This window comes from Bubalus bubalis, chromosome 15 (genome assembly GCF_019923935.1).
Source record: "Bubalus bubalis isolate 160015118507 breed Murrah chromosome 15, NDDB_SH_1, whole genome shotgun sequence".
NCBI lineage: Eukaryota > Metazoa > Chordata > Mammalia > Artiodactyla > Bovidae > Bubalus > Bubalus bubalis.
This window is the reverse complement of record NC_059171.1, coordinates 54,032,502-54,045,696: the sequence shown is the minus strand read 5'-3', so window position 1 is coordinate 54,045,696 and position 13,195 is coordinate 54,032,502. Positions and strand designations below refer to the sequence as shown.

The following is a 13,195-nucleotide window of genomic DNA, read 5'->3' as shown; positions in this document are numbered from 1 at the left end:
GCGCGCCCAGCGGCCTCAGAGCCGGACAGAAGGAAGGCACAGACGCGCCGCTGGTAGTTGGCGCTCGCAGTCCCTCTCGCGCGCTCCCACCGCGGCGCCTGCGCCAAGGGGCCGATCGGGCGGGCCCGTCTCCGATGACGTAGCAAGGCGGGGGCGGAGCCAAGGTCGGCGGCGGGAGGGTGGGGGAGGAAGAGCGAGGTGAGCGCGGACGTCAGAGTGGAGAGCGGAAGGTCAGGGAGGCTCGGAGCGGAAGTGAGACCAGGGAGTCTGTCCGCCATTGTGGACCCGAGAAGCGAAGAGCTAGAGGGGAAGAGGAGCGTGCAAGCGGAAGAGACGAGCCCCTTCCACCAACTCCCGAGCGCGAGGCCGTCTTTCTGGCTTCTCAGCGAGCGGCGGCGGCAGGAAGAGCCTCTCGGCCGAGGGCGGCAGCCAACTGCTGTGAGTGCACAGGGAGAGGCCCAGGCGGCGGCGGCGGCGGCGGTAGCAGCAGCAGCAGCAGCAGCTCTCGGGTTGCGGTGAAGAATGTCAGCCACTAGCGTGGATCAGGTGAGGGAGCAGAGGCCGCAGGCTTGGCGAAGGCCCGAGCCGCGGAGCTCCACCCTCGCTTGGGGCTTCGGCTCCTCCCTGTCGCCGCCGCTGCCCGGCCCGTAACGGTGCCCGGGGCGCAAGTTGCTGCGGTCTCGCAGCCCGGGCTGGGGCGTGCGCTGTGGCCCCGGAGCCTGCGGCCCGGGCGGGCGGCCGCGGGGCCGCGGAAGGTGCGGGCAGGACTGCGCTCCGGGGCCTTCGGCCGCGTCCCGAAGGCGGCAGACGCGGGGCTGAGAGCGAGCGAGCCCGGGGAGACGGCTTCCGAGTGGCGGGTGGGAGGTTTCAGGACCGGGATTGTGGGGAGATGGGTGGCGATGGAGGATGTGGTGGGTTTCACTCCTACGCGGATTGTTTAAAATAACTTGTCTCTGGTAACGTCTCGGGTTAACACACTTTTCCTCTCTTCCCCCCCTGTTTTTTCCTTCTTATTACTACACCTTTCATCTTGCTACACAGAGACCTAAAGGGCAAGGAAATAAAGGTGAGTTCGGATATTTTTTTATCTTTTCATTGTTAGTTTGATGATACTTTTAAACTACGTGAAGACCTTTTTGTTTTTGATTTTTTTTTTTTTTTTTTGAAATGCAGAATTAGAAAAACAGTTCATCACAGCTGAGGCAGCGGAATGCTGTCTGAAAGTTTGGTAGTTCCTTGCTTTGAAGCCGCTTTTATGGGAATCAAAAGGATACAAGTAACAGTTTTATTAGTTGTACTTCACTTAAGGAAGTATTGGTTATGAATTGTAGTGACATTTGTTTAATTTTATAATTTGTTTTATGTAAGTTCTGCAGATCCAACAAATGCATGTAGATAGGTGGGCATTTTCCTCGACATGTCTGGTTTACATCGAAACATGGAACCCACATAATTATTCTGTTACATTAGTGAAAATTGTATTGTTAATCACTGGTTCTGTTGAAGTCAGTTACACTGAGGCAATAGCCTGTTAGAGATCAAAACTGAGCAGGCATGTCATCTTGCTATGTAGCCCTGAAAGGTTTAACTCAGTATGGTATTTTAGAAATGACAGAGAAGTAAATAATTTGTGAGGTTCCTGCCAGGATTATGTGGTTTACTCTTTAGTTAGAAGGGAAAAAAGTAACATTGAAATTCGAGCATTTTTAAAAATGAGTGTATTTTTTATTTATTAATATGGAACAATACAGTCAGCTGACTGAAACATGACATTAGTCATGTGACATTTATAAGTGTAGAACAATAACTGCTTTCTTGGGACCGTGCCAGTTAAATAACATTGCAGTGAACTATATATTTGTTAACATTTTATAATACGGCTTGAAATTAGACTAAACAGAATTAAGCGTCCTGTTTTTTATTTCTATTGCAAAGTATTACCTATAAAGTAAAATCTGCAGAGCCTTTTAGATGTAAATTCAGTGTTTTTATTAGTGTCCTTTATATTCTTAGGGTTTTTATTAGCTATTTCAATAAATTTAAAAGGATTGGGTTCTGTATACACAATTTAGTTAATTTTCTTTGAGTTGTACAATTTCTTGACAATTTTTGCATGCTAGTAATGGCACTGTATTAGGTAATCCATTGCTTCACTTTGATTAAAGATATATACAGCAATTTTAATTTTTAGACTGATTTTAATTTTAGAATTATTTTCGGTGTTGTAAGCATAAAGCTCACAATTTGATACTGATTTATGTGAGTTTTAAAAAATTGGTTTCTAAATTTAAAGAGAATGATCCATTAATTTCTTTCATGCTGGTCTGCCCATTAGAAAGTATATAGACTTAGACATATGTGAAATCTGTGGTCATTATTGCCTAGCATAAATTATTTTATCCTAGATCTGTGGGGAGGTGGCACTTTGCAAGGCTATTTGAAATGCTAAGTGTTTTGTGTTACCTGCTTTAAGGTAAGTGTGCAAGTTCTATGAAGTACTTGTCTGACAAAACAAAATAGAGTATCTCCAGCATTGTAAAGCATTACTATAAGTATGATTTGTGACATAGTCATTTAACTTAGGTGTGTCCTTATGACATCTTTGATATTAGAGCTATAAATTTTCTATAAACAAAATTGTGTATTGACTACAAATATTTTAGGTTATTAAAATTATTTTCATCCATCAGTATCACCTCAGTTGGATACATTTAGTCACACATACAAAGTATTCATTTGTATAAATGTTTATTCGAAGAAATTTTCTTTGTTTCTACAGTTTACAGTTTTACCCATGGATACAGTAGACTAGGATCCCTGGGAGACCTGTGTTCTAATACTACCTATAGCCACTGACTTGCCAAGTGATCTTGAGCACATTACACTTCTTGGTCAGAATTTCCCCTCTCTCTGTAAAATAAACGTAATAATTCTGGCCTTGAATCCTGTTGTATGTTTTGAGGGTTGTTGTAGTTAAAATAACCCACCACTTTAGTAGCCGTTATATTTGCTGCCTCACCTCATCTGTTGTTAAGGTGCAGGAAAGCTATTGCCTAAGACATGGCAGGGGGAAAAATATCGACTGGCCTAAAAGTATTTGTAATGACTTAAGATGCTTCTGGGGCTTCCCTGGTGGTTCAGACAGTAAAGAATCTGCTTGCAGTGCAGGAGACACGGGTTCATTCCCTGGTCAGGAAGATCCCCCAGAGAAGGGAGTGGCTCCCCACTCCAGTATTCTTGGCCTGGAGAATTCTGTGGACAGAGGAGCCTGGTGGGCTACAGTCCATAAAGTCGCAAAAGAGTCGGACACAACTGAGCGACTAACACATAAGATGCTGTAAATTGGTGGATACTCCAAGTACACAGATACACATATACATTACTTGTATTTTTATGCCTCTGTGAGGAGAATTACAAGAAGGCAGCACCTCCAGCAAACTGATGAGTAACTGTGTGTTTGAAAAAAACTGCTCTGCCTTAGTTGACTTGCTTTTCATGCTAGTAAAATCGTTTTATATTTATTCTGTTTCTTTTTATAAAGCAGAAAGACTTTCCTTGAACTAAGCCCCAGTATTCTAAGGATGAATATGAAAGTTAAATTCAAAACTTAACAAACTTATGAAAAATGCATATCTCTGAGGAACTATCAAAGTTTTGAAAAGCATACTCCTTTTTAGTTGATTTAGTATGATTTCAGGGACTGTGAATTTCCTTTCTTAATAGTCTTCAGTTGACAGCATCAGCCTAATACCTGGCTTTAATGTCTTGATTTTCTACCAAGTATTTTTCTGTATGTCTTTAAATGCACTGAAGGAGCGAAAATTTGCAAAGAATTCTGTATCAATCTCTTTGTAAGGCAAAAATACTTTTGAAGCATAAATAACACTGTTAAGTTTACTTGTTTATAAGTTGGAATTCTTTTTTTTTTTTTGGAATTCTTTCTAACTGATAGGCTGTCACTATGTTAAGTATTAGAACTCTGTTATTCTTGGCCAGGGTAGTACTGCAGGATAGTAGAAATTTAAGGATAATTGTGTACCTGTTGGCCCATAATTTAAGGCTGACAATATCATTTTATTTATTAACAAGCTGAATTTTTGCTTGCTGGAATAAAAGTGTATATATTTTTTAAAAAGTGTATTAAATGTTTCCTTTCCTTGCAGGCACCACAGATAAAAAGTGTCAGATCCCAGGCTCCTTGTAGCCTCAGGCCTTGCTGCCTGTTTCCTCCTTTCCCTTAAGTTTAAAAATAGGCACATATTTGGAAAGGAATTTATCTTTTCCCTCCTTTCCTCCCCTACCCCTCTGAGCAGAGGGAAATGTTCATTGTTTGGTACCACAATTTTAGAAAATTAGGCTAAATTTGACTGTTTTTTAGTGTTTCAGGAAAGCAGTGAAAAATGCCTTGTATTTTGGCAATACCTTTTGTATATTCTCCCCACCCTACCCCCTCTGGAAATGATTGCAAAGCACTTTACTGTTGTTATAGGCTTCATTTTATTAATCCTCAAAAGATCCCTATAAGGAGATAGAGGGTATATGGTATTGTCCCTGTTTTTATAGGTGGGGAAACATGATGCACAGATCTGTTGACTTTCCTAACTTGATGTAGTCAGGACCAGAGCAAAGAATCACCTGACTTCTAAGGCCCATGTTCTATCTTGATTTGACTCTGCTTCATAGAGCAGAGGAAACAGGCGAAGAATCATGTAAGTCATCTGTTCTTTTTTCCCTGAAGAACTTGTACAGACTATAGAATTGGCTGGGATTTCATTACTTTTTAATGGCTTTGGGTCTCCAAGACATTAGACTATCATTAAGGGATGTTCAAAACCTAGAGTCTTTAAGACAATTGAATTTCCTTAAGAAAGGTATGCTTCTGAGACTCAAGGACTAGCTTCTTACTCGGATTCTAATTTGATGCAAATTGCTTGTCAGTATGAGTGAAATACTTGAAACAAAATATTTTTATCCTTAGATTGACATAGTCCTTTAATAATCTTTTAGGACTTCTTAAGACATTTTAATGCATCATTTATAAAAGACTGGACTGTGTTTATTTAGTGCTGTATTTAGTGTATGAAAATATTTTCTTGGTCTCAGCCTTGTAGAAGAGAATGAACAGGAAATGAGTAAGAATAGCAGTATAATATATATTTAGATTAATTATAAGTAGGTACTTTAAAAAAAACTTTTAGCAGTGTAGAATACATTTCTGAGACTCTATAATGAGTATAAATGATAAATGGTTGTAATTTCATACAAGGTAGCTGTTTCAGATACTGGCGAATACATACCAGTGACACATAAGTATCAGTCCAGGAGTGTGGTGAAGAAATGTTTTTCAGGAGATTAATGGATCAGGCATAACTAGCTTTTTGATAAAGGATTGGTAAAGAACAGGTATATTAGAATCTTTTGGGCTGAAATGATTAGTCCACCAGAAATAACTTAAGGTACCCTCCGTTTTAATTTTGTTTTTAATAGTTGTTACTTATGTAACTCCTGGGGAGCACATTCAGCTCAGCTCTAGTATTGATACAGTCCTTATCAAATACAGTTAAACCACCTCAGTGGAGCCAGGATTGTGGTGACCTTCAGGTTTCTCTTAGAGGCTTTGAGGGGCAGTGGAGAATTCATGAGAGGTCTACTTTGAAGGCTTCAGAGAGTAGTAGTTTTTGAGTGATCTTTGGTACCCAGGATGGCAAAAAACAAGGGATTTTATCTAGCTTTGTTCCCATGTCTCTGTCAACTTGTGTATTTCGTTTAGGTCCCTAAACTTGTTGGAATAAATTAAGGAAAATAGAGATGCTATTATACAAGAACACACAACTTAAATCCATTGCTCCTAACCTTAATTTATAATATTTTATATTTAATGGTTATACTTAAAAATACACTATTTTCAGCAATAAATCTTCAGGTATTGAAGGGCTTTTTTTTTTGTTCCTAAGAGATTAGTCGCAAACTTGTTAATGTGGTCCCAAAGTAATTTTTAGTCCTATTTGGATCTTGTAATATTTTATACAATAATAATATCCAAGATTATTACATACTGTCATTGAATACTCAGATGAGATGAAGTAGGTACTATTAATAACCTCCTTGAACAGGAAGTAGAGTTAGAGAGGCTAAATTATGAACTTGAGATCTCCCAGCCTCTCAAGGTTGGATTTGGAACTCACACCAAGGGCCTTTTTACCACCTTGAATCTGTGCTTAAAAGTACCAACATAGTGTCCAGAACAGCAGCTTTATACAGAGCATTGATGGAAGTGATCTCTGAACAAACATGGCATTATAAATCAGCCTCTAACTGGTGTTTTCATATGTTGCAAGAATATTATGGGTATCTTCAGCATCTTAGTTTTATTTGAACTTTCTTGTAAAAGTCTTCATTGTTTATTGTTTAGGATTAAGGCCCTTTTTATTTAGGTTTTTTATGATAATATTTTATTGTGATACTACTTCAAGTGAATTTTTAGTCACTGTAACTGGAGATACATAAGATACTTATTTTAACTTTGGTTACCAAACAAGGTTTTTTATTTATCTTTATTAGACTGAATAGTTACAGTGATTTAACAAAGGTAGAGCACATTCAGAAGTCTATCTTGTCAACAACACTGCCTGAAGTGGTTATTTTAGATTCAAATACAGTATTAGCAAACCCTTCCAACATTTAAATTTAACTGTTTGCTTACTACAGTGTTGAAATTGAGATGTTTATGTTATGTTTTTAGTAGTGGGAAGTATATATATATAGTTTGTGTTTATGTGATCTTGGGTTCATATATACACAAGATTTGTAAGTTTTCAGTGCCATATAAATATTTATATCCAAAATTAAGTTCATCCTTAAGGGGGTTTTCTAATGAAAAGAACAAAGAACTCAGGATAATTTTTTCCAAGCTGACTTGAAAAATACTGAAAATATTAGGTTATTCTGTGAGTTTCATAAAGATAATTACAATACATCTAATACAAATGTATTTTTTAGTTTCAGTACAAAACGGTTCGATTCATCAAAAAGATGCTGTAAATGATGATGATTTTGAGCCATACTTAAGTAGCCAGACAAATCAGGTAAGTCTGACAGTCCCGTGTTTAGGACATGAAACAATATTAATTGATTTTTAAAAATAGATGTTTTAATTGAATGAGACGAACCATATCATGTATTAATCTAGTGTGCCTACATAATAGTGAATAACAGTTGCGGGTTTATGACACAGGGCAGTTCTTTGGAAATTGTAGATGGCTAAAACTCAATTATGAAATGTAAAGATTTAAAGATGAGCTTTTGTATATATTGTGGTTAGATTGACAGTTGAATTTAATCTTTCAATGCTGCTGCCATGTCTTCATAGCCAAAGCAAATGACAGAGATTAATTAGCTAGAAATTTTGGGGAGAGAACAGTTTGTACCTGAAATTTTTGGTTAGTATATTTAAAATTTTTATTTAACCTGATAATAAGGAATAGAATTAAAGATATGATAAACACACTTGCCTTGTATATTGTAAGCATAGAGAATTTCATCAAATCAAGTTCTTTGTATGAATTTTTCACAAATAATCTTGTGAATTTATATACAGGAATAATTTAGACTTAGACATTGACCAAACCAAATGATATTCCTTAGTCTCTGTATTCCATTTCTGCACCTCTGTTAATAAAAATACCACTACTGGAAATAAATTTAACAAATAAGCTTTCATTATTAACCAGTTTTTTTAGAGACAACATTTTGGAACGAAACTACTTTTTGTTAATTTTCCTTATAAAAAGATGCATGAAAAAATGTACCTTGAAATATTAACCTAGATTGTTTTTAAACTTAATAAAAGAACAAGGAACCAAATATTGTTATAGAACTTTGCAGTTGCAGAGAAAATTTCGACAAAAAGTAGTTCCCAATTTGTGGAATATATGATTATTTTTAGGACTTTGGAGAACTATGGTTATGCTCAACCTAATCTATGTTTATTTCTCTCTAACACTCCCTTCTATCAGTTGATCTACATCCCTCAAGTATGTTGGGAGGGAAGTTAAATAAATGAGAAAAACTAAAAATGAGTGATAAAATTTACGTTTTTTTAAGAAGTTTGGCTACTTCTAAAAATGAAAAAAAAATCATTTCATGCATATGTAATCTAACTTTGTGGTCTCAGTAACAATTCTGCTTTCCACCTATAGGTGTGAAAGAATGTATCACTGGAAAGTAGGGGAAGATCATTTGTTGTGGGGGTGTAGTGAAGGTTTTAAACGAAATAAACTGTACTCTGTTCTGTTTGGACCCAGACAGTAATCTCAGTTAACATCCCTTATGGCAGTGTTTCCAATTTTTTGAGAAATTCTGATATAATGAGTTATAGTAGATACTCTGCTAACAAGGTCTCCATTGTTAGATAAGTTTGGGAAATTTATTTGGTTTAAATAATTGAATTGTTTTTTGCTACTTGATTTTATACTTAGTGTGTTATCATGTAAAATAGAATGTCTAAGGCAAGGGTTCAGTATGAGTATTTTCCAAAATATTTGTTCAAACTTTATTTTCAAGATATTTTAATGGATTATAAATGTTTGAGAATTGCTGCCTGTTTAAGAATCTTCTTGTTTTATTTGGTAACAGATATTTCATAATTTATTTGTCACAGGGACTTAGAAGATTGGTTTTTTGGCATTCCACAGAGATGCTTCAGGTCTGCCTAGGGGAGACCTGGGGAGGGTAACCTGGATCCCACCTGTGTAGCAACCAGAGCTGTGCTTTGCATTTTACGTGTTTTATATGTTGGAATTCTGCATACAATTTCACATAAAGCATTGGAAAGTCATTGTTTTTTTTTAAGACTGTAAGGGCATTTACATTAGTGAATCCAGTTTTTAAATTGTATCATAAAAGTTTCCTTATGTTGGGGCAAAAACATCTATAAAAGGTTTGTTTTAATGTGATGTTTAAATGAAAGGTCTTATGCTTTCTATTAATTAAATCACTTAAATCAATGATGAATCAATGTAATGTGCTGTTTAAAGAGATGTCTTAAAAGTTTGATACCAATGAGACTATATTTTACCACCACCTCCTTGCCAGTACTAATGAATAGGTTTTGACCAGTTACCTTTCTGTAATAATTAAAAATAATGATCTAATCAGGGTAAATGGTACTAAGACTTCCCCGGTGGCTCACCAGGTAAAAGAATCCAGCCACCAACGCAGGAGACACGGGTTTGATCCCTGGGTTGTGAATGTCCCCTGGAAAAGGAAATGACAAGTCACCCCAGTATTCTTGCCTGGGAAATATAGTCAGAGGAGCCTGGGGGCTACAGTCCCTGGGGTCGTAAAGAGTCGGACACGACTTAGCAACTGAGCATGAGCATGAACAATATAGAATATTGAAAACTGGCTTTATTGGAGAGCAAAATTGAAAATTATCTGAAATCTTAAAGATAAGCCTTACAAAATTTAAGTTTGTTGTGGTTACTTAGCTGCAATAGAAAATACAAATTGACCTTTTAAAGTAGATTAGTGAAAACTTGTATTGGTGAAATATTTGAAGTAATTATTTGGAGATTTAAAGTTATGCAAGTATTTACAGCTTCTTGCACTGACCTAGCCGAAATAATTGTTTAATTAAATTTTCAACAAAAAACACAGTATGTCTTTAAAATGAAATCCTTTCATCTGATTTTGCTATTATAAATAATAAAAATTATATTCTTTAGTCTGGAAAGGTTTTTACTGTTTGTTTTATATACTTAGAGCCAAATCAGTTCAAACTCAGAGATGCTTTAAAAATAGATTGTTGGTCTTTTACTTCTGTGGCAGTATATTTCTTCTATTTTCCTAGTGCTCAATATCTTAGGAAATAATTTTCATAGTAATTTAAAAAATAAATGTCCTTCAAGACTTGAAATTAGTTCTCTATAGTTCCTCAAAATAGTCTAACAAGGAAGTTGATTGAAAATTCAGGTTTAATTACTGTTAAAAGATGCCATGTGATTTATGCGTATAAATTTTAAGAATAAATTGAAAAACACCAAAGTTTTGAATTTGTCTGCTTGTGTGTGTGTGTGTGTGTATATATATATATATACACACACACACATATATATATATGGAAATAAATTCCTAGCTGTGTTGATCAGAGAAGAGGTATAGAGAACTAAGAACATAAAATATCTTTTTCTTTCCCTGTTGTTACTGCCCTTGGGTAAAGTTTTCATTATCTCTGCCTGTTGGAATGATTTCCTGACTGGGGATTCCATATTGCCACTCAGTGGTCTTCTTAAAGTCGTAGTCTGTTGCCATAGTCCTGTTTAAAGACTTACCCAAGTTTCACCACAGTGGGTATATTCATAGTGTTGAGTGCCATTAAAGTGACTCCATTCTCTCCCTGACTCATCTTTGGCCAACTTATCCATCTACATTATTTAGGGAATAGGACTGGTTTTCTGAATATTTTCTTTCATGATCTCACACTTTTTATCTATATGTATGATTTACACACACAGTCTCATATGTCCATCACTTAGTGAAGTCTTCTGATTTTTCCCAGTTACTTGCTCCCTCTTGTTTATGCTCAAGTGTTTTGTTTTGCTTTGTTCATATTTCTGTAACTATCCTTCCTAGATTGTCTTCCCTCCTAAATGTGTGAAATGCTCTAGGCCAAAGACTGTCTTTTCTTTCTGTCTCCAGTGATTGGCACTGTATCTGGCATGTAGCAGGCATTCATTAAGTATTTATTGAATAAGTAGATTAGGTTAACTGCTAGAATTAAGGAATGGAGAACTATGGTTGGTGAAATAATTCAGATTAATTGAGTATAATATATGATGCTACATTTTCTTACAACATCTATGTGATTACATATGCATGTATTACACTTTTTAAGAAGTATAATAATATTTTTAAAATAATAAAATTCACATACACATTAAAAGTATACTAAAATCAACATTTTGTTGTTAATCCAGTAAGTTAGTTCTGGAGTTTGAAGCACCTCGTTCTTAATGGATAAGTTTCCGTTTTTCTCTGCAGACATACTGTTAATGGTGAATAACACTTTAACCATTTTTGTATTGACCTTCTAAGACATTGTATAGTATTCTCCCTTGAAGTTTGGATATTTATGAAGTAAAAATTGGTATTAGTATGGCTGAAAGACTCAGTTACAATTGAGTTGTACTGAAGTGCCCTCAGGTCAGAACAGTAATCATGAATTTTTTCTTACTGTTGTTCAAACTTTTAGATAATAGAAAAAGGCTAAGAAATGATAATTATAAGTGATGGAAATTCTAAGGAAGAATTTTTAATCTTTTCTATATTTGTTTTCAAATTAAAATAAGATTAACTCCTATACTTTAGCACTTTGCAATTAACAGGTAGATTTTTTAAATTTTGTAATTGATTAGAGCAGCAAGTATTATCCCGTTTACCAGTGAAGGAACAAGGTTAGAGAAATTAAATGATCTGATGATCACTGACAACTGACATAGAAGCTGGAAGAGTAGAGAATTGAACCTGTGTCCTTGATTACAACTACTGTGTCATACTGTGACTTTATACTCTTAGTCAGTTTGAGTGAAATTATATGCATTTGGTGATGAATTTACATTTTAAGCTTATATTTTCAAAAGGCAAGTTAAATTGTATTAATGAACACAACTATTGTTGATTGAATAGTTAGTGTGTCCTAGGTACCTTATCTTTATTTTTTTCAGTATTTGAGAAAACTCAAGCATTTAAATAGCTTGATACTGGTTTTACACAACTGATGGGTTGGGATTAGAATTTAGATTAGATACCTCCTGGCATCACATCTACCTTATATAATTAAATGGTCTCTCTCCAGATTGTATTTCTGAATTTATGCTCTAGGTAAAGGGTTTGTGGATCTGTTACTTTACAGTATGTTTCATTATATCCATTGAATTTTATATCAGTTTTTGTGTGTACATATTGTTACCTTCCTATTTCCAATTAGTTCTTGAGTAAGAGAAATACCAAACATTTCACATCACTTTGTTTAGAAGTCATATATCTTTAAACAACAAAGTAAAACTTCACTATGAATAAACTATTTTAAAGTGATTATTTGGACATAAACTGTTAAATTGATTATACCTCATTGTACCAGATTTGAAGTAAAAGGTGAAAGATAGTTTTGAGTTATATTGTTTTCCATCATCAGTAGGTAGAAATTTTGTTCCCCTTCTTTACCCAAGGTACTTTCCTAATTGATATCCCACTTAGCAATTAAGAATTTACCTTATATTTGGCAAAACATTTAAAAATATTTCCAATTATAACAAAGCTCTGCTAATACAAATTGTGTTTACTATATCTTACTTTTAAACTTTGAATAGTTTCCCAGAACTTTGTTTTCACTAGCACCCAAACTGAAACCCTAGCCCAGCAGGATACTGTTTAGGTTTTTCTTTCACAGAGCTAAGAAAAAAGCTTCTCTTTCAGCTATAACTACGGAAAGAATTAGGAATTAGTTAGCATTGTTTGGTCAACTGGAGAGAGCGGGCCATTTATCCATTATGCTCACTGTGGATAGCTCTGGAGTTAGGTATGGCCAGCCGTGCATCTCTGCTGACTAGCCTGAGCTATCTAACAAGATACTTGTGATTAATGGAGCACGTTTTAAAGTAATTTAAACTTAGTATTTTGACACAATCACTAATTTAGGGGTGAAGTAAAACTCATGATTCAAAAGTAATTATATTTAACAAAAATCTCCACACGAAAAGGGTTTGGACCTGGTCCAGCCCCAGAAGTGAAAGAAATGGCAAAAATTTGTTACCCACTGAATCTAATGATACGGGTTTTTTTGTTTTGTTTTTTAAATAGGAATCAGTATAAATAGATTATCTATTAAAACCAGGTTGACAAACTAATCCAGGGACCAAAACCTGTTTTCCTTGAGGAAACCCTTGAGCTAGAAGCTTTTTAAATAGTTATAAAAAGATGAATATGTGACTGCAACCAGGGGCTGTATTTGGCTTGTGAAGCTTAAAATATTTGGTCACTGGCTTTTAGTTCGCTGAATCGTGTGATGTGTATAGACAAATTAGAAATTTGATATGTAACTGTTGTGCAGAATTCAGCAGTTGTGAGGGTAAAGAAAGAATATTCAACATAATTTATGAGTATGGTTTTGCAAACACTTTTATCATGAAGAATGAGC

General features: G+C 35.7%; 1 protein-coding gene across 13 annotated transcripts in view; it reads left to right on the top strand.

Annotated features, from left to right (window-relative positions):
* Positions 1-241: 241 nt before the first annotated feature.
* YTHDF3 (YTH N6-methyladenosine RNA binding protein 3) overlaps positions 242-13,195 on the top strand; it is a 66,870-nt gene continuing 53,916 nt past the window's right edge. For 5 of the 13 annotated variants that reach the window (XM_044928739.2, XM_025265339.3, XM_006055909.4 and 2 more), the window contains exons 1-5: positions 242-546; positions 1,042-1,066; positions 4,564-4,709; positions 7,000-7,085; positions 8,660-8,704. In XM_044928739.2, the coding sequence (XP_044784674.1) occupies positions 4,652-4,709; positions 7,000-7,085; positions 8,660-8,704 (189 nt within the window). In that variant the 5' untranslated portion in view covers positions 242-546; positions 1,042-1,066; positions 4,564-4,651. Of the gene's footprint in view, positions 547-1,041; positions 1,067-1,173; positions 1,277-2,405; positions 2,474-4,563; positions 4,710-6,999; positions 7,086-8,659; positions 8,705-13,195 lie in introns of all 13 variants that reach the window. The other 8 variants (XM_044928740.2, XM_044928741.2, XM_044928738.2 and 5 more) reach the window with 7 other exon arrangements.